Genomic DNA, 20,651 nt, shown 5'->3' on the forward strand with positions numbered 1-20,651 from the left:
ACATTTAAATTCACCCACTTAAATTATAAATTTATCATCTAAAGTTAGAAAATTTTGAATTAATGCTTTTCATTGTCATTTAATATAAAAATATATATATTCTCATGATTGGCATACATTAGATATATATTTAAAATTTGGATAAGAAGTTCAATTAACGTTTTGGTTCGAGTGTCTAAAGTGATATAATTAATTATTACGCCAAGACTTTCTAATGGATACGATCATTTAGTTTGTGCATATCGAATCAATAATTCAGTTTCGATGCAAAGAAATAAAATAAAAATAATAAACATAAAAATTTTCAGTGGGTTTTTTTTAAAAAAAATTATTAATTTAGTTTGCCCTTGCATGCATGCATGTTTTTCGACATGACAATATTAAAGCAATCAAACAAAATATTATTTTTATAAACCAACACTTCTAAATATTATCAAGAAAATGGAAAAATAGTTTATTTTAAACAATTTATGAATATAAATAAATGTGTGTGTGTGTGTGTGTGTGTGTGTGTGTGTGTGTGCAGGACAACTGGGAAAAACATGTGATGGGAAATAAACGACCAATCATAATCACACATTTGGTCATTTGTGGCTATTCGAACAATTCAAGGGACGCCTGTGTTTTTCACCTTTCCCAGCCATAATTATTTTTGTTCTATCAAAAATTAAAAATATATTGTTACTCAAAAATAAATTAAATATCTTATTGAAAAATATTAACGTTAACTTTTAAAACAACGGACATATTTTTTATGTATCCACGTGAACTTTTTTTTATTATAGAATTTTGTCATGTTCATATTTTGGTGCTTTTTACAATTTTATTTATAAAAATTGGTCAGACATAAATGAACAGAAATTCGATTCCTCGATCAATATTTTTCTCGGATGAGTTTGTCAGACAATGTTTTCTCATTTAGTTCATATGACTAACGTAGTTTGTGTGATATTGTGTTAGTCCGTAAATTTATTAATATGCATCGAATGATAGTTACTGCGAGTTCTCACATCATAAAAAATAATATATATGAAAAAGTAAAGATTTATAATAATATATTAGAAGAGAATTAAAAAAGCCCACAAATACTCATGTGGATACGTTTATATAAAATTTTCAAATGTTTTCATTTTTGCCTGCCGTCTCAAACACAATGTACAACCTTTTTTCGAGTATAGGACTTGTTAATTTATTGTAAATATGGCTCAATTAAAATGAAAAATATGGCTCCATGTTATATTAAACTATACACCACAAATATATATAAACATATATGTAGGACCGAGCGCTTGTCGCTTTACCAAAAGCTATAACTATTAGTAATGGTGTGCAATTCAAATCTTTTAAACCGCACAGCAGCTTAAGCACCACGGTTCGATCGCTCTATCAAGCAGGGACAATTATTGCACCCAACAATATATATATATATTTATTATTATTATTATTAAAAATAGCATAGTTATTAAAGAGTCAAGAAAAATATTTATTGTCATTTAATTTGGGGGAGGAAAAAAATAAAAATTCTTGTGGTGCAAAAAAGACAAAAATGAATGGAGCAAAAGGCAATGCGGACTGCAACAGTTGTTCTCGACTTTTTAAAAGAATGATTCCAACACTCGATGCGACGGATTCAATATAATATATTTTCATATATGTTCTTTCAAATTAATTTAATATGATTTATTTTTATTTTAAGGAAGTTCCCAGATCCAAGCTATTAATCAATTGTTGATGACTCATAGGTTATATTTTATTTCACATTCAATCAATGGTAAAAACGTATGTGAAACGGTTTTACGGACTGTATTTTGTGAGACAGATCTCTTATTTGAGTCATCTATGAAAAAATATTACTTTTTTATACAAGGAGTATTACTTTTTATTGTGAATATCGGTAGAGTTGACATGTCTCATAGATAAAGACTCGTTAAACCGTCTCATAAAAAACATACTATAAATCAATAGATTCGAACGTGATAGCATGTTTGAGATTCAATTATAACGAATTTATTCACAAACTTTAAAAAATAAAATAATAATAATAAGTAGTTGTTGTTGTGTGATGGTGGTGTTTTTGTACAGAGTCTTGTTTTCTTAAGAAAAAAATTACTATAATCCAAAAAAATTAGCAATTATTCAATTCAAAGACGACGATTAAAGACAAATATGATATCCATATACAATTCTTTTGCCATCTAATATCATAGTGACATTTTTGGCGCACATAATATGCATACGACATATTTAAAATTTATATAAATAATAATATTATTTGATGTACATTTGAAATAAAAAAAAATAAACCAATTTTACATTTAGAGTAAATTTATTATAATTATGTGCTGAACAAACATGATGATAAAATTTGAATAAATCAGTAAATGATTTATTTTTCCGGTGGTCCAAATTGGGTATGTTCAAAAGAAGGCCACAAGATTTTCAGAGGAACTAAGTCAAAATTGATTTGTGGACGAAAGGCTGCCCAAATTCGTGGTACATGTTCATAGGGACCCCCCCTTCTTTTTTATTACAACATTGAATTCCCTTCCCTCCAATCAAAATACATGTATATCTACATATACTCGAAGATAAACATACACACGGATATTATATTTAGGTCGCTCATAAAAAAATATAACTTTTTATGCCAAAAAAAAAATACTATTTATTGTTAATATGAACTAACACGTCTCACGAATAAAAACCTATAAAACTGTCCCACACAAAGCTGTTCAAAAAACAAGGGTTTCATTTTTTGAAAGGCAAAAACTTGTATAAGACGGTCTCACAGATCGTATTTTGTGAGACATATATCTTATTTGGGTCATTAATGAAAAAGTATTACTTTTTATGCTAAAAACATTACTTTTTATTGTGAATATCGATAAGATTGACCTGGCTCACCGATGAAGATTCGTGAGATCGTCTAACAAAAAATCTACTCTTCTTGAAATTCAAATTTTTACATCCTCCATTAACTTGATTATTGAAACCTTTCAAACATTGCACAATCTTGATTTTGCCCCCTTAAAAGTTAAAACCACCCTGAAATTTTTCATAACAGTTAAATGATTATGTCCATTGAACTTCACAATGTGATTTTAGTCCGTAAATAGAATAACAAATTAGTATAAAAACTAATCTTTTTAATGTAATAAAGCTCCAAGAAATTTCGATTTTAACCTCGAAACTCGTTTATTATTTTTCACCGTAAAATATCGATAAACTCTTATTAAAACATAATAACAAGCGATTTTTCCGACTATATATATATTTTCACTGTTTTTAAATATAGTATGAAATAATATAAATCGAACCCAAACACAACTAACAAAATATATACTTAATAATGAACAAACTTTAAAGTCTAAAGAAATTGATATTTATCTGAAGAAGCCCTCGAGATCTTTTGTTTAACAACAAAAGGTGTTGTTACCGATCCAATCCACAGATTCCCATTTTCTTCCTCAACTTCACTAACATGTTTCCATTTGCTTCCCTTTGTGCCATCGAATACCTCCACCACATTCCCATCTTCATCCAACCTTATTCCCATTCCAGGGCTCCTAACAAACCGACCCAAAAGCAAGTGTAATTTTGTCAAATCCACGGAAAATTTTACCAGGAGCTTTCCAATCCAAGGATTTGTTATGACCAAATCCAAGAATTTAGTTCTCCGTGAATTGATTCCTACCCAAAACCCGCCCTTTTCATTCCTTTTGATGTTATCTGGGAACCCGGGGAACTGAGTCAAGACCTCAAGAGTCCCCACCTTCCATGTTTTGAGCCAAAATTTGAATAATTTGCAAGTAGTTGTCTCTACCAAGAGTAGGAATTCACCATTTTTGCTCAATGCCACTCCATTAGGAAACATGAGATTGCTCAATAGTAGAGTCGTTTCCTTGGTTTTGGGATCAAATTTCATCAATCTCCCGGTGTTGTCACCACTTAAAATCACGGAAATATGGTTCCTAAAGATTTGGAATGAGGAACAATAATGATAACTTTAGTGTGGAAGTAAAAAAATCAGACGTTGATAGTTTATAGCTCATATCTCAAAGTTGATATCTTGTTATACAGTTTCACGAGTTTATATCCGTGAGATGTGTCAACTCGATCCATTACTACCGCGAAAAATAATACTTTTTTTCATGAGTTGGGTCGGGTCGAAGATTCATCTTCTCACAAGAGTTTTTGTGCATGCCTTATACTTTCATATGCAAAATTTTGCAAAACACTATAAAAAAAATCACACATACAATTTTGTGAAATATTTCAATCTAATTAAGATTTAAAAACAATAATGATTATTATATTGGCTTACCTTCGTGAAAAACGCGTGCTGCTGTCTGTAAAATACACGAGCCCATTAGTCTGATCAATGTCCAATGAATTTGCGAACCCAAAACTAACTCCGTCCACTTGTTTTGCAAGTGGAGTACCCAGCCCACCATTTGGGCCCACTTCAATTAGGCCCATATAAGCATCGGCTACATAGAGATGGCCTGTTTGTTCGTTAAAGCGCAGGCCCAATGGCCTCCCACAAATGTGCTCCATATAAGAGTGGTCATGAGGACCTTCACATCCATACCTATCATGAAAACTTAATAAATTAGTTGTAATCTAAAAAAATTAATTAAACGCTGGGGTTTAAAAGATCACAATATTAGGATTTGTGACTCAAATTGACAATTGTTTGATTATCAGGGACGAAGCCCGAAAATCAAAATACGCCGAAAAAGATACATTTTTAATCATGAGTAGGTCTCTTGTGAGACGGTCTCATGAATATTTATCTATTAGACATGTCGGCCCTACCGATATGCACAATAAAAGTAATACTCTTACCATAAAAAGTAATTTTTTTTATGGATGACTCAAATAAGATATTCGTCTCACAAAATACGACCCGTGAAACCGTTTCACACAACTTTTTGCCGTTATTAAAAAAATAGCATTCAAGTCTAAAAAATAAATAACAAACAACATACATTTTATTCAATTAGTGTTGTAACATAGAAATTAGAGTTGCCGACCAACTATAAGTCATATGACGTTGTGACATAGAGAAGAGTCGAAATTAAAGAAAGAGAAGTAGAAGAATTCGGATGAATTGGTTCACATTTTGTATTGTCTTCTTAATCATTTTATCATTCTAATTGTTTTATCTTTGTTTTAATATATACATTAAATTTTTTTTTTTAACAATGGCTCAATCATCACGGATGACAACGGGACGAGACGGAATCGGATTTGTCATCCCTATCCATTCTTCCAAATTGTATCACCGCCCCATACTTTTTCTCATCCCCACATCTTTCAGGTTCGGAAAACCTCAAATCCAAATTCGCCAGGATCTAATATCCATCTCTGTTTCAAAAATAGTAATGAGAAAGGGTCAGGGCAGGGGCTAGTTCGGGGAATCCTTGAACCTGACCTTATTATTATCGGAGCGAATTCGGAGATGAAGATAGTATTCTCATATTTATCTCAAACTATTTCGAAAAAAAAAAATTGAACTCAAACCCAAAAACTAGTACTCAAACCCGTCCCATTTCAAGTAGTGTTCACCGCATGACCCACAAGTAAGGTTTATTTCACCCTACCTTTTGAGGCACTGCCCCCATGAGGTGATCAAAGGCCCAGATTTAAACACACATACACCCCATGAAGTGATCAAAGGCCCAGATTTAATCACCATGTAAAATCAATGGCTGAGATTCTGTGAGGGCACTGACCCCACAGGTAGCATCTACTCTCCCCACAAGTAGAATTGTGTTCCCTACCGCGGTCTGATAATAAAAGATGCACTGACCCGTGGACCCTTTCAAATTTTTACCATTAGGTATTGGTTGGGTGGCGTTGATTTAATGGTCGGCGTGGCGGGCACACGCTGGACCGCCGTCGAATTGTTTAATATTTTCTATAATATAAGGGTTTAATAAATTTTCATTTAATATAAAAACAATTATAAAATAAATAAATTATAAAATTAAGAAAAATATAATATAGATCATAAACCAATTTAATTCCATTCTCGTACCTTTTTTTAAAAATTTGATTTTCAAATCTCTTCTCTCCACGACAGACATTTTTTAATTCCTACCTTTCGACTTTTTAAATGTCTACGTTTTATTTTTACATTTTAATTCACATTTTTGGTATTGAATTTAGTGTAGGTCTTTGGTGAGACGGTCTCACCAATCTTTATCTATGAGACGTGTCAAGCCCATCGATATTCACAATAAAAAGTAATACTTTTTTTATGGATAACCCAAATAAGATATCCGTTTACAAAATACAACTCGTGAGACCGTCCCACATAAATTTTTTTCTTGAATTTATGAAAGTATCTAATCACTAATATATATATTTTAAAATAAAATTGAACAAATTTTGACTATCAACTCCTACATTTTTATTTGGATTACAATGATTAAATTAATTTTAGCATGAAATATGTCATAGATTAACCATTCAAGACTTTTGTATTGTACCTTGCTACTCATGTTTATGTAATTGATTTATTTCAAAATTATAAATTTATTTATTTTTATTATATTCTATTATATGAATTCATATTATTTTTATATATGAATTCATATTATTTTTATAATAACTTCTTTGTTAGAATATATATTTACCAAAATAACAATAATTACTATTTTTTTGTACACTTTTATATTACTATATTCAAATTTATATTTTTATGATAATTTAATTAACTATTAAATAAAACAGTCTCCCAATTGAGTTTTCTGGCGCCGTCCCTAGCACATATGGATATTAAATCTTCAAATTTTCAGGTTTTGTTTGGGAGTTAGGATGATAATTGTTTGGATAATTTAATAAAAGGAAAATATGTGTAGATTTTAAAGAAAAGTTTCTTATAAAATGTTATATAAATTAAACGAAAACTAAAAAGTTTATTTTCTCTTCTTTTTTCTCCGGACTTCCAAACCAAGCCTAAATGTTGGGATGGTAAACCAATAGATTTTAATAAATATTTAAATAACTTAAAATCTAATATAAAGTTCTGTCATGATTGGATGAATATAGAAACTTCAAATAAATAATAAATAAAAATCAACAAAAGAGGACTACTGACTGCTTTATTTTTCTATAAATAAATCTTCTCTCACTATATTTAAAGATCTGGAAATGTGGCCTCATTATTTACCAGAAATAACGCCACATGGACCAAAATTAGAGACTGATAAAAGAAACTCCGAGATATCTTCTTTTTTCAAAATATTTTTATAAATAAATAATTTTCGAGTGGGGAGTGGGAGAGTCAAAAATATAGAAATGAAATTTTAAATTTTAATTTTTTTAATATTTTAAATTGATCTATCCGAACTAACATGATATTATTTTAAAATTACACAGAATTTATGTATAATTTTTTTTTTAAAAAAAATTGGGCTACGGGGCTTCATGTACGTGGCTCCGTCACTGCGAGTGGGTGTTTGAAATTATTTCGAATGCATTTAAATTGTTCACAAAAAAAAAACAAAAATACTAATGGATTTTTCATGTGTTCAAATGTCGATAGAAGGGAAATCAGAAATCACCTTAATTAAATTGATGTGAACAAATTAAATGCGTGTTGAAATTCATACTTCAGATCAATGCATGTTCAAATCAAACTCCTCTCGTCCAAACCAAGAAATAGAAAATTCTGACCTCTTCCCTTCCATTCCATAAAGCTACAAACTCAATTTAACACTTGAATTATGTCTCATGTGATTGAGTCATGGATTTTGCCCAAGAACTAAAATTTCGAAAATTCCAAACTTACCAATCAACTCATAACTGCAATGAAATTAGGTTCCCACCATTTTTTAATGCGACATGGAATTCCACTCACTATATTATTATTATATGCCCATTTAGTTTCGTTTTCATGCAGCTAACTTTTTCAATAAGAAATATCAGTTTTTCTTTTAAATTTCTGATAAGGCGTGAAGGTAAGAAGAGACAGAAGACTAGATATAGTACTGGTTGGTTGTAAGAAATCTCTTCTTTCTTGTCTCTCAGTTATTCAACTCTTCTCCCTTCTTTCCTTTCTTCCTCCCTTTAACATATTATGTTTCAACAAATTTTTTAATTTATACATGAATCCCTTGTAAAAAAAGAAAAACCGAAATCGATGGAGAATCCTAAAACCGCCATCGACCCCTTATCCACTTTTCTTCACTGTGTGTTAATTTTTGTATAAACAAGGACATAATATAAGCAAATTATTGCACGTATGGATATACCATATCTTCACGAAATGCAAAACTGAACATACAACAGAACACGTATGGAATAATATCACCAGGATCACGTACTCACCTCTCGGGCGAGGTCACGGCGAAATCCACCCAGCGGCTTTCGTTTGCTTGCCACCGGATAATCCTCCCATCAGAAACTCCGGTGTAGGGTCCGCTTCCGGTGACGTCGAACGCGAAGCTCTCCGGCCCAACGGCTCCATCGGGTAGCCATATCAACTCGTGTTCATTTCCCGACGGTACTAAGGTTTCGTTCTTGAAAGAATTTTTGGTCCAAATCTTAACATTGTCGAATGACACTAAAAGGGTTGCTACAAACACAACCGCCGTTGCAATTGAATGGAGCTTTAAGGTCATTGGTTTGGGTAAAAAATTTGGTTGGATTCTGGCCATTAAGGTCATTGCTTTGGCTAAAAAAAATTGGTGGGATTCTTGCCATAGTATCCATATATATATACAAACATAGTACGAGACAGGAATGTAGTGGAGTTGTTTACGTTAACTTGAAACGTGAGTTAAGCCTAGTGAGTTGGCAAGGCTAAGATATGGGGGCTCTTTAAACGTCGTCGTGTCTCTAAGCTGGCCTAGCATCTCTTGAAAATGTGGCACACAATAAATTTCCAGTCATCTTCAATTAATTGGCACGTAGTTATATATGTAGGGTTATGAGTAAGTAAGCCTGAACATCCATCAGCAATTGCTTTCTGAAATTAATTTTTTTTTTAAATTTAATCGATATGTTATTGAAATCCATATATAAAATTGGAAAAATTACAATTTTGTATTGTAAGTTTCATAATTTTCAATTATTGATCTTGTTAACTAAGTCAATTCACGGTTTTATTACAGTAATTTGAAATTTTTTTAGTTTTAGTAAATTTTCATTTAACATGACACTGAAAAATGACGAGATGTCGTTGAAAATTACTCATTATGTGGTACCGACCACAATTAAATTGTGTCGATATCCACGTCTGTGATATGACCATAGCTATAGTGTCGATACGCACATCTACAAAATTTGGTCCAAGGGAAGCTAAAAATCAAACCTAAATTACTCCATATTCGGAAGACCGGCAGTAAGCCGAAAAAAACTAGCGTCGCCTATTTTCCGATTGTGCCAGAACTTCACAAAATTGATATGAAAAGATAGCACTCATCGTGAGATTTCCAAATATGGACCCAATTTGAAATTTTGGCCACCACTAATAGAGATATCTATCAAAGGAGCGGCAGTTTCATCATAAAATTTTGAGAAACACTTTAATATGGTGTCATAACATATAATATGTCAAAAATTTTCCGAAAATATGGTTGCTTTTAATTTTTGACTACACGCTAAAACCGATCAAATGTACCGAAAATGATTGAAGAAAAAAATTGGAAAAAAAAAGAAGATGTGTGAAGAGAAGAGATATTTTTTTCAATTGACAATTAACATTAATGAACAAACAACAATATCGGCTAACATTATTTTATTTAACAACGATGGATCAATTAATTAATATATAAAAGAAATTTGGAGCCTGTGTTAGACCGAGCTTTGAGATAATTGTTTCTGCAGCCTCATAATGCTGGAAATTTACATGAAATGAATTGGTCAAATTTTACTTTCTTGGTAATATATGGGGCCCGGATCAAGAATGATTACAATTTGGAGTACAGATACAGCGGCGCCAGTAGGGTACGTAGAATGGGTAAGAGATATTTATGAAGGGAGATATATATATTCTTTGTATGTGGCTTATTTTTTAACTTGGAAAAAGAACAATGCGCATGTATACAAATTATGAAACGTCCAAACAAATAAATATGCATGGCGTGCCACTTCTTGTCTTTCTGAAATACTTATTTTTATGATGTGGACTTTATTATTTCCAAAATTAAAGTGCCTGAAATTGTTGTAGAGATATTATTATTTGTCTTGAGAATAGAGCTGCTGAAATTCCAAGCCATTCGTATATCATCATTTAACTAAAGGCCCCCGTCTCATTCATTAAATATTTATTTAATTTTTAGAGTAAGTTTTTTGTGAGAGAGTCTCACGATTTTTATTAGTGAGATGAATCAACTCTTTCATATTTTCATGTCAATTATACTCATTTCATTTTGATTCAACCGAACTCAGGTGTATAGATCCCGATGTACGTATGGCATAAGCACAGAACCGATTCCTAACTCACCATTCTTCTCTCTACTTCACTCATAAACTTCAATGTCTTCTAAAATGCGCAGAACGTCTCCTTCGTTACTTAACTCTACCGCAACAACGTGAGGCTTGCCTCCATCTAACAAGTAGTGTAGTGAGGGGGAGTTCCAAAAGCGTATTTCCGAATCACGAATAAGAAATTGCCCATTTAGAAAAGAACCCCAGCTTTTTAGTGGAAAGCAACCCAAAACTCACCTATCTACATTGTCTTGAAACCTAGGAGTTCGGCAAACGTCTCGTGTTTTCCTGCATCAGGGCCACGAATCCAGAATCTCAGTGTTCTGCATGTCGTTGTTTCAGCTACTAGGAGGAACAACGGTCTTTACTCAGGGTCACGCCATTGGCAAAAGCAAGTAAAACTGTGGCTTATTTGCTTGATATATTGTACTTCATCAGCTTGTCGGTCTTTCTTGGGGTTTAAGATTGAGGATACAAATTGTCTCACATCAAACATAAAAAGCTTGTTAACAAAAATCACATGAAATTTCAAATTTTTTGCATGGGAGAAGGTTGATCTCTTCCTCCTGATGGAACTGTCCTGAACGTGATCCAAATCTATAAGTCTTCACCTCTTAAGTTCAGGTGAAGGTATATATATCGAAAACCAATTGGAAATACAAAAGAAAATTCTCATGAACTCACCCTTTTCCGTCGTCATTAAAAAATGGACTAATTCTCATGATGACATGACATTTATTCCTACTGATTTTTAAAAATATGTCAAAATGGACTAAAAGTGGGACAAAAAATTACTAATTCGGCACCCCTATTTTATGTGGTGGGCTAGCCAACTTTAAGTTAGATTAGACAGGTCGGGATATTGCCAACCAACCCACATATTTTAATAAGGCGGGGTGGTGCTTTCTCCTCTTTACACGTGTATTAATACTTTTCAAAACATTACCAATTCTACGATTTTGGACACAAGAAAGACTACCCAGTTGACTGTTATTCATCTTATTTATGTGGGTATTGTCTCATGATAGGATGGATGATCAAGATTTGCCTATGTATATATAAGACCCACTTTTTTTTTGAAATTATATGTGTGGCAATATCTTACTCGTTGAAATGAAGTGAAGATAGTGCCCACATAAATAAGATCTCATCTACCGTCATTAATTATCCAATGTCAATCCATATTACTAGCTGTCAAATTAGTATCTCATGTTACAAAAGAAAAGGATTATTTCTTAATCTTAGTATAAGCCAATAATTTGGAGTTTTAAATCCAAATACCTTCTGTATAACCCTGGGCTAGTATCCGTGAAGTAAATCACATCTTGATCTTCGTCGATATCCATGTAATGGGTGAAGCGTAAAGGCTGGCCACTTCTGTTAGCTGTCACTAACGGTGAAGTCATTCCTCCATGTGGCCCAAGTCCGCCCAACTACTTGGAGTCCCAAGTAAGCACCTGCCCTATAAAGATCTCCGGTTTTCGTATGAAACCGTAGTCCCAATGGCCTGTCCATTGCTGGATTGAATGTCCTTCAGTACAAGCATATAAATCTATTTTTCAAATGAAATCTTACAAATAAAACTATAAAAAGTACATTTCAGCATGCATCAAATACTAGTGTAACTCAAGATAATAAATAACAAAAATTTGGAATATTGCCACTTTTTAAATGATCTTCTAGATGTTAATAAACAAGATAATTAAGGGTTTCAGTCCCTAATTAACTGAGAATCTGATCGGTAAAACACAGAGGATGGATCATGATATTTAGGAAAACGCAGTACAATGTCTCCATATTATTCAAAACTTAAAAAAGTTCATCCCAAAAGATCGTCAAAACAAATCTAATAGTTTCTACCATTGTGAAGTCGACATAATCTGTATGCCTTCATATTTGACAAATGCACTTAACTAACCTGTAACGGGAGCATGGTCCACACTATTGACACTAACAAGATGAAGCTTTCAATATTCAAGATCGGATTAATGCTACCTAAAAACTCTCTCTCTGATCGATAAAACACGAAGGATGAATCTTGTTTTAAAAAGTCGGCACACCAATATGTCTCTGTACTGTTGTAATCTACGGTTGACATGAGATGTTTAATATTATCCACCTTTCTAAAACCTTCCCTAAATTTACAACGGTTTTTTAAAATATGAGCTAGCTCAACTCGAGAGATTAATTTATGAGGTCAGAAAACATCCAAACCTTAACTATCAATTCTGCCATTGATTGTGGAATCAGTGAAGGACTAATTGTAACATGTTGCAAAATATCGAATCATAAAGTAATAAAATTTTATTTGAGAAACCAGTTAACAATATGAAAAAGAAAACATAACAGACCAAAGCATAAAACAAACCAAACCGAGGTCTGTACGAAGTACAATATCTTTAAAACATATTCATCCCCTCTGATATGTGCTCCGAGGATCAACTTGGACGTCTGTTTCCTGAGATACAACATAACAACCAATAATAACCTATCACGAGACACTACTACGGCGAACTGAAAAAATATCTTAACTTTATCACGAGACAGAATTGAGTAGCAAAAGCTGAAACGAAGATGAGAGTATAAAAAACGAAAATATAGGAGAGTGTGTTGTGTGTACTTGAAGGACTTGAGAAGGTCTCTATATATATAGAACTTTTATCACTCACGCTATTATTAATTCCTATGTGACGCATTCCCATCTAATTGTCAATGCCTTACTTGTCCAATATTCCATTCGAATGAACAAGTCCAATTGGCCTAAAATGCTTTAAGTCCAACAATCCCCCACATGAATGGAAATTGAAAGATATTTGACGATTTTCGTGATAAAGTTTCACCATTAAATCTTGCATAGGATATGTAGGTATACCCTTTGAATCTTCCCTTGTGAAAGCATAATAATTCACTGATTGATAGTAGACGTGATGTCTTTGAACTGTACAGCCGTTTGTGTGAATTAAGATATATTTCACACATGACTCTTTCTGATGCTATTCAGTTCTCATGATTGTGTTCGTTTTGGCCATGAACACATTCCTAGTTCTGCAAGATGGTCTAGAATTGAGCCCGCAATTCCTTCGAATCGGCCACATTTCTCCCCCACATAGATGATTCTATATTGCTTCGCATCATAATCATTAAAAGCTGTAAGCTTATCCTAAACATTCACTGTTTCATAATAGGAATGGACTAAGGATAACCCCCACAGTGATTCTCCAAATTAGTGTGATTAAGTTGTTCCATTAAACCTAGTTCTTGGGATCTCCAATCAGCCTAGATTGGGTTTTTCTTCGCACCAATTTATTCTATAGGCTTAAGGCCCATTCCCTTTGACGACTTCGCAACTAACTCTCTGTTTAATCTCTTGGTTAGCGGATCCTCTATATTATCCTTTGACTTTATATAATCAACATAGATAACTCCAGTTGAGAGTAGTTGTCTAGTGGTATTGTGTCTACGACATATATGCCTAGACTGACCATTATACATATTATTTTGTACCATTCCAATCGCATATTGACTATCACAATCTATGCATATAGCCGGCACATGTTTTTTCCATCCTGGAACAACTTCTAAGAATTGACGGAGCCATTCAGCCTCTTCAACGCATATGTCGAGAGATATAAACTCAGATTCCATCGTGGATCTGACTATTACAGTCTGTTTAGAAGATTTCTATGCAAGTGCTGCACCTCCTAAAGTGAATATAAATCCACTTGTAAATTTTGAGTTTTTCATATCAGATATCCAGTTAGCATCACTGTATCCTTCAATAACAACATGATATCTTGTATAGCATAGTCCAAGGTCACGAGTGTACCTTAAGTACTTTAGCAATCTGATAATTGCTTTCCAGCGTTCAAATTCTGGGTTACTCGTGAACTACTCAATTTGCTTACTGAATAAGCTAAGTCTGGTCTTGTACAACTCATTAAGTACATCAAACTTCCAATGACTTGAGAGTTTTAATTGAGATATACTCTCACTTCGATTCTTTGATAGATGTTGACTGGTATCTATTGGGGTTATAGCCAATGCAGAGTCATCCTTATTGAATTTCTCAAGGATTTTGTCCACGTAATGTGACTAACTTAGAACTAGTCCTTCTGAAGTTCTATGAATTTTAATTCCAAGGATCACATTAGCTAAGCCCAAATTTTTCATGTCAAATCTTGAGTTCAATAACTTCTTGGTTGGTTTGATCATCTTATCATTACTACCAATGATAAGTGTGTCATCTATGTAAAGACATAAAATGATATATCCATTTTCAATGTTCTTTACGTATACACATTTGTCACATTCATTGAATTTAAATCTACTTTTTATCATGACTTTATCAAATTTTTGGTCTCATTGCTTTGGTGCTTGTTTTAAACCATATAAAGACTTCACCAGTTTACAAACCTTATTTTATTGCCAATTCACAAAAAATCTCTCTGATTGTTCCATGTAAATTTCATCTTCCAAATATCCATTTACAAAGGTTGTCTTTACATCCATTCGGTGTACTTCAAGATTTCGCAAGGTGGCAGTCGTAAGTATCACACAAATAGAGGTTATTCTCGATACAAGATAATATGTGTCAAAGTAATCAAGTCCTTCACGATGATAGTAAACTCTGATTATCAATCTGACTTTATACTTATCTATGGTTCCATTTGATTTCATTTTTCGTTCAAAAATCCATTTACAGCCTAGTGGTTGCTTTCTGGAAGAAGATTAACTAATTCTCATGTATGGTTTTGTAAAATGGATTCTATTCGGAATTGATAGTCTCTTTCCATGGAGGCCTCTCAGATGAACTCATTGGTTTCTTCAAGCTTTAAAACTCACTTTCCATCATGAAAGTGATGAAATCCGAACCAAAAGATTTTTCAGTCCTAGCTCTCTTACTACGTCTAGGTTCAATATCTTGGTTAAGCTCTTGTTTTTTTTAATTGTCTCATATAATCTTTTGGATGAACTTGGTTCTTCCTTAGATTTACATGGAAACATGTGTTCAAAGAACGTGAAATTTCTAGATTCCATTATCATATTTTGGAAGAACATGTATTAGAGATTCATGTACAAGAAATTGATAAGCGCTGCTGTTTTGAGCATATCCAATGAAAATTCAATCAACAGTTTTTGGTCCTATTTTTACTTTATTCGGAGTGGGTGCTGCTACCTTGGCAAGACACCCCACACTCGCAAGTATTGGTAGGAATGACTTCTACTTTTCCATAACTCGTATGGGCTTTTATCTTGCTTCTTTCGGGACAACTTATTTAAAAGGTAATTTGCTGTTAGAACAACTTCTCCCAATATGTTCTGTGGTAACCCAGAACTTAATAACATCGCATTCATCATTTCATTCAGGTTCGATTATTTCTTTCTGCACTGTCATTTTGCTGAGGAGAATAATGTGCGGTTCTTTCATGTTTGATACCACGTTGAGCACAAAACTCAGCAAATGATGATTCATATTCACCTCCACGATCACTTCTTAACACCTTAATTTTTTTGCTAAGTTGGTTTTCAACTTCACTCTTGTAGTGGACAAATTTTTCAATTGCTTCATCTTTACCTTTAAGAAGATAGACATACAAAATTTTGTGCTATCGTCAACAAAAGTAATAAAGTATTTATTATCACCACGTGTTTGCATACCTTTTAAATCACGTACATCATTGTGAATTAGATCAAGTGGTTCACTATTTCTTTTAATTGTTCGAAAAGATGATCTCGTTAGTTTTGCCTCAACACAAGTTTCACATTTGTGGTGTTTATCAATTTGGACTGCATGAATTCTTTTCATGGAAATTATTCTACATATTGTGTCATAATTAATGTGTCCAAGTCCATCATGCCATAAACAAGAAGACTCAAGCAAGTAAGAAAAAATATTAACTTTAGTAATCACAAAATTAATAGTCATTACATTGAGTTTGAACAAACCATTGCTAACATAACCTTTGCCTACAAACATTTCACTTTTTGACAAAACAACCTTACTCAAAGAAAATACGGAGACCATGCTTGTAAAGAAGCGACCCAGACACCAAGTTCTTACAGATGTCTGGCACATATAACACATTGTCTCTGTATATATATTATAGAGCATCCTCATACCTGTAGCTCATACCATCCATCATTTTCCAGTTGTTTTTTGAAAGCTCCTTGGAGTTCATCTTTTGTGACGAAGTAAAGTCTCCTTTCAGTTAACTGCTCGACAACATTTGCCTGGCGTAAGAAAAACAGGCTTCGAATCTTTTGTCTGCGAAGTCGACAATGTTCTTCGCAACTCCTTCGCTCTGTTCAAATTTTTGAAATTTTAATCTGGGGTAGTTCTCCAAGCAGTGGAAGATTCCTCTGTCATTCCTCGGGTAAATCTCGTGAGTCACTTGGATTTCTTGAACTGACTGGTATCGGCTTAGAATCCACCATTTTAATCAAAAGCGGCTATAAGAACACTTCTGCCCGACATCTCGGTTTTACTTTGCAGGATTCATGTCTTTGTGTTTTCTTTCGCAATACACTGAAAGCGAACAGCAATCATCAATACATAATTCGGCAAAGAATAGAATGATCACGCTCCAGTGCGACGGATTCAAATCTCCTCACCTTTTCAGTTTAGGAGCACTCGAAGGAATTGGCCAGTTCGTGACTCAGTAAAACATTTTTGCTACCACTTCTTGAGCCCACCCAGTGATTCTTTTCAGTGTACTGCTGGTACATACCATACTGCACATGAACTGAAGTTGACCATAGAGGAAAATGCCCAGTTTCCTTTGACGTTGTTTAGCATCCTATTGAAAGAACACCAATGATAAACTGTTTAAGATGTTGCAAAAAATATAAAAATAAGTACTAAAACTTTCTTTGAGAAACTAGTTAACAATAAAAAAGAAACACATCAGACCAAAGCATAAAACAAGCAAACTGAGGCCTGTACGAAGTACCGTCCTTACAAGATTCGTCCCCTCCGTATGTCTTTGGATGATCAACTGGGACGTCACGTTTTCCTAGGATACAACCGAACAACTAGCAATAACCTAGCATGAGGCATTACTATGGAGACTGAAAAATTATCTGAACTCTAACATGAGGCAGTACTAAGCAGCAGAAGCCGAAACGAAGAAAAGAGTATAAAGAACGAAAATATAGGAGAGTGTGTTGTGTGTACTTAAATGACTTGAGGATGTCTCTATATATATAGAACTTTTATCACTCATGCATGCTATTATTATTTTCCAATATGACATATTCTCATCTACTTATCAATGCCTAATTGGCCCAAAATTCTTGAAGTCTAACATAACATACCTGAACCAAGCTGCATTTCCTAAAAATGTCTCATGATGATCTGTGGTCTTGTATATATTCCTTTTAAGTTCGAGGTAAGTTGAATATATTTGCACTGATTTTTGCTGCCCTTTTTTTTATATAGATTTCTTCATCTGGGTTTTATTTTTTATTATATATCATGATATTAAAAATTTCACTAAAATCATCACTTTCTATGTAATTTTTTTTAAAATTTTAAGTTTGAATTTGATCGTGCTACAAATCGGAAACTCAAATTCAACCAATTCAAGTATGAGTAGAGCTCAATTCATTTATTATCTAATTGCTAGCTAATAAAAAAATAGATACACAGAGTATTTTGGTGTTGTCAGTCGACCGATTTCACAAATATAAACTGAAGGAAACAATTACCCCATTTGTTTTCTCCTGCTACCTACCATGTGATCCACAGATAATTAATTTACTGAGAGCAGTAATAATTCATTCAGACTCAGTGGATGAGAAATAGTATTTGAGTTATTATATGGTTTAATATCATTAATATTGTGGGTTTGGGAGGGCAGTACCAGAGCACAGGCGTACGTTTTATGTGATTTTATAGTTTTTTTTTAAGACAATTCCATATGATAAAATCTGGATAATATCATAGTGGTAAAAAGTAGCTAATTAAGGGTCATATTAGACTTTGAAATCATTATATTTAAATGAGTCAAATCATAATTGTAAAAACTGAAGATAGACTAAAATGCAATTTTAAATAATGAAAAAGAAAGAAAAAAGACAAATGGACTAAAATATAATTTCAAATAATGAAATTAAAAAAATGACAAAATACCAGACCATGAGACAATATTTTGGCTTTATTATCAATATTCTTAATAAATAGTAATAAATTAAATTAAAAGTGGTATATCGTATCATATTTGTGAGAACCTGAAATTCCAGCAGCTAGCAAATTTCAGCAGGAGCTAAAACTTTCAGCAGAAGCTAATATTTCAGAAGCTAGTATTTTTCCAGCAGATTGGAATCCAGCAGCAGACAACAGATAAAATCCAGCAGCAACAGCAACACGAAATTCCAGCAGACAGTTACTAATTCAGACCATAACTTGTAACTGAAGCATTTAACACGAAATAAAGATTGTTAATGTCAGATTATGGCCCTTAATTGGGAGGCTAACAGTCAGAATTTCACTTATATATATCACCCTCAAACCTCTGAATTAGTTTACCAAAATCTTGGGCTATCACTTGAAATTAGAGCTAAGAGAGTACATTTTCGAAGCTATAAAACCCAGAAGCAAGGCAAGCAGATTTCCAGACTTCAACCGAAATTCTTTAAGCAAATTACGGTAAGTGGGCTTATGTATAAATATCTTGAAATCTGTTTGATAATTCTGTTTTAAAGTTCAGTTTCTGTATGATTTCTGATATATGATTTTGAAGCACTGAAAACTCCCTAGTGAACTAATGGTAGAATATATATTCTGAACATTTCTGAATTTTGATTCTGATTCTGGCCTCACCCCTTAGAGGAGAGAACATATAGGGAACAGATATCAGTTTAGCCATGAAATTCACTAACGTGCTCAGTGCTTACTAATTCTGATTTCTGTTCTGAAACCTGTGATCTGATTTCTGTTCTGAAAAGATGAGTTTCTGTATATTATTGTATTACTATTTTTGTTGAAAATGATTTCGAAACTGGGAGTTAATCCCGCCCCTGCTTACTGAGTGAAAATCATATCACTCACCCACCAAACCCATCTCAGATAAGAGTACTGAAGAAATGTTAGAAAAAGAAGAGCAGATCCAGTTCTGGGGCTGGTGAAGAAGACTGCTGTCAACTAACCCCCGTCCCGGGGCGTGACATTGAAGTGGTATCAGAGCAGAACCGGGTTTCATAATCTGGGGAGGAGGAACTAGAAATAATAAGTTCTGAAAAATTATAAAAACTAAGTTCTGAAAAATTATAAAAACTAAGTTCTGAAAATAAGTTCTGAAAATTTCGGGAATAGACTACTAAAAATAAGCTACTGTAATAGACTACCGAAATGATAGACTAACTACGAACAGTTAGGAAAATCAGTAGGAAAGCAAATCAGAATACAGTAGCATGTTAAAAAAAAACAGTAGACCCAAAACCAGTATCCGAAACCAGAACCAGCAGAAGGAAACCAGTAGATCTGAATGCAGAAGACTGGGCCAGTAGACTCGGAATGTAGCAGATTGGTTCTAATACTGCTGGAAAGTAGCAGACAATGCTGGAAAAGCAAAAGACTGATTGCAGAAGCATCAGAGTTGCAGTAGACAGTGTATTCCAGCAAGTGAATGCAAGTAGACCTTGTTAATGGCATGGAAGTTGAGGTGTTTTTCGCGCAAACTTCAAACGGCCATAACTTTTGATCCAGGAGGAATTTTTACTATTAAGAGTAGGCGTTGGAAAGCTCTCGACGAGGAGAACCTAACCTAGAACCATTCACCATTCTAGCACCACCGACGAACCCCAAAATCCTTCGTTTAGATAGGGATATCATCATTTCCGTAAAATTTTCCAACTTTTCGAAACTTTGAGAATTTTCATTTCCAAATGGCTCAGTATTTTTACACCAAACTTGGTATCATTCATGTACTTGATGTGAAGGATTTTTAATAAATTTTCACGGAATTCTTAGACCTGAAAATTTTGGGCTATTTCTTCTGTTAATTGTATAGGCATACTGATTCTGTTCATTCCAGTAATTGTCTGTAGTTCGACTTGTATTCTTGATATCGTTTCTGAACCTTCACTCTCATGTTTTGGATGTAGGATATGGCTGACCAAATTAGCTACATTAAGAGCTTAGAGAGGAAACTAGAAAAACTCAAGGAGAATAACTACTGCCTAAAGTTGGACAAAGATGAGGTAGAGCG

The 20,651-nt window shown here is 33.4% G+C and overlaps 1 protein-coding gene and 1 pseudogene across 1 annotated transcript; both read right to left on the minus strand.

Moving 5' to 3' along the window:
* Positions 1–3,168: 3,168 nt before the first annotated feature.
* Positions 3,169–8,796, minus strand: LOC140839503 (protein STRICTOSIDINE SYNTHASE-LIKE 2-like). The gene is made up of 3 exons (XM_073206252.1): positions 8,341–8,796; positions 4,325–4,591; positions 3,169–3,971 (listed from the first exon to the last, which is right to left on the minus strand). Exons 1-3 carry the CDS (start codon positions 8,676–8,678, stop codon positions 3,368–3,370), a joined length of 1,209 nt encoding a protein of 402 aa, XP_073062353.1. The 5' UTR covers positions 8,679–8,796; the 3' UTR covers positions 3,169–3,367.
* Positions 8,797–10,475: 1,679 nt separating this feature from the next.
* Positions 10,476–14,088, minus strand: LOC140839236 (protein STRICTOSIDINE SYNTHASE-LIKE 10-like; annotated as a pseudogene).
* Positions 14,089–20,651: the final 6,563 nt, after the last annotated feature.

The sequence above is a fragment of the Primulina eburnea genome, chromosome 8, assembly GCF_022965805.1.
Source record: "Primulina eburnea isolate SZY01 chromosome 8, ASM2296580v1, whole genome shotgun sequence".
NCBI classification, from domain to species: Eukaryota; Viridiplantae; Streptophyta; class Magnoliopsida; order Lamiales; family Gesneriaceae; genus Primulina; species Primulina eburnea.

What these genes read in the sequence shown, in the direction of transcription:
- LOC140839503 (XM_073206252.1), bottom strand. Translation starts at nt 8,678, where the DNA reads ATGACCTTAATGGCCAGAATCCAACCAAATTTTTTACCCAAACCAATG. An exon ending in GCCGTGACCTCGCCCGAGAG is followed by an intron (nt 4,592 to 8,340) that starts GTGAGTACGTGA and finishes TTTTCATGATAG; the next exon opens with GTATGGATGTGAAGGTCCTC. An exon ending in AGCACGCGTTTTTCACGAAG is followed by an intron (nt 3,972 to 4,324) that starts GTAAGCCAATAT and finishes CCAAATCTTTAG; the next exon opens with GAACCATATTTCCGTGATTT.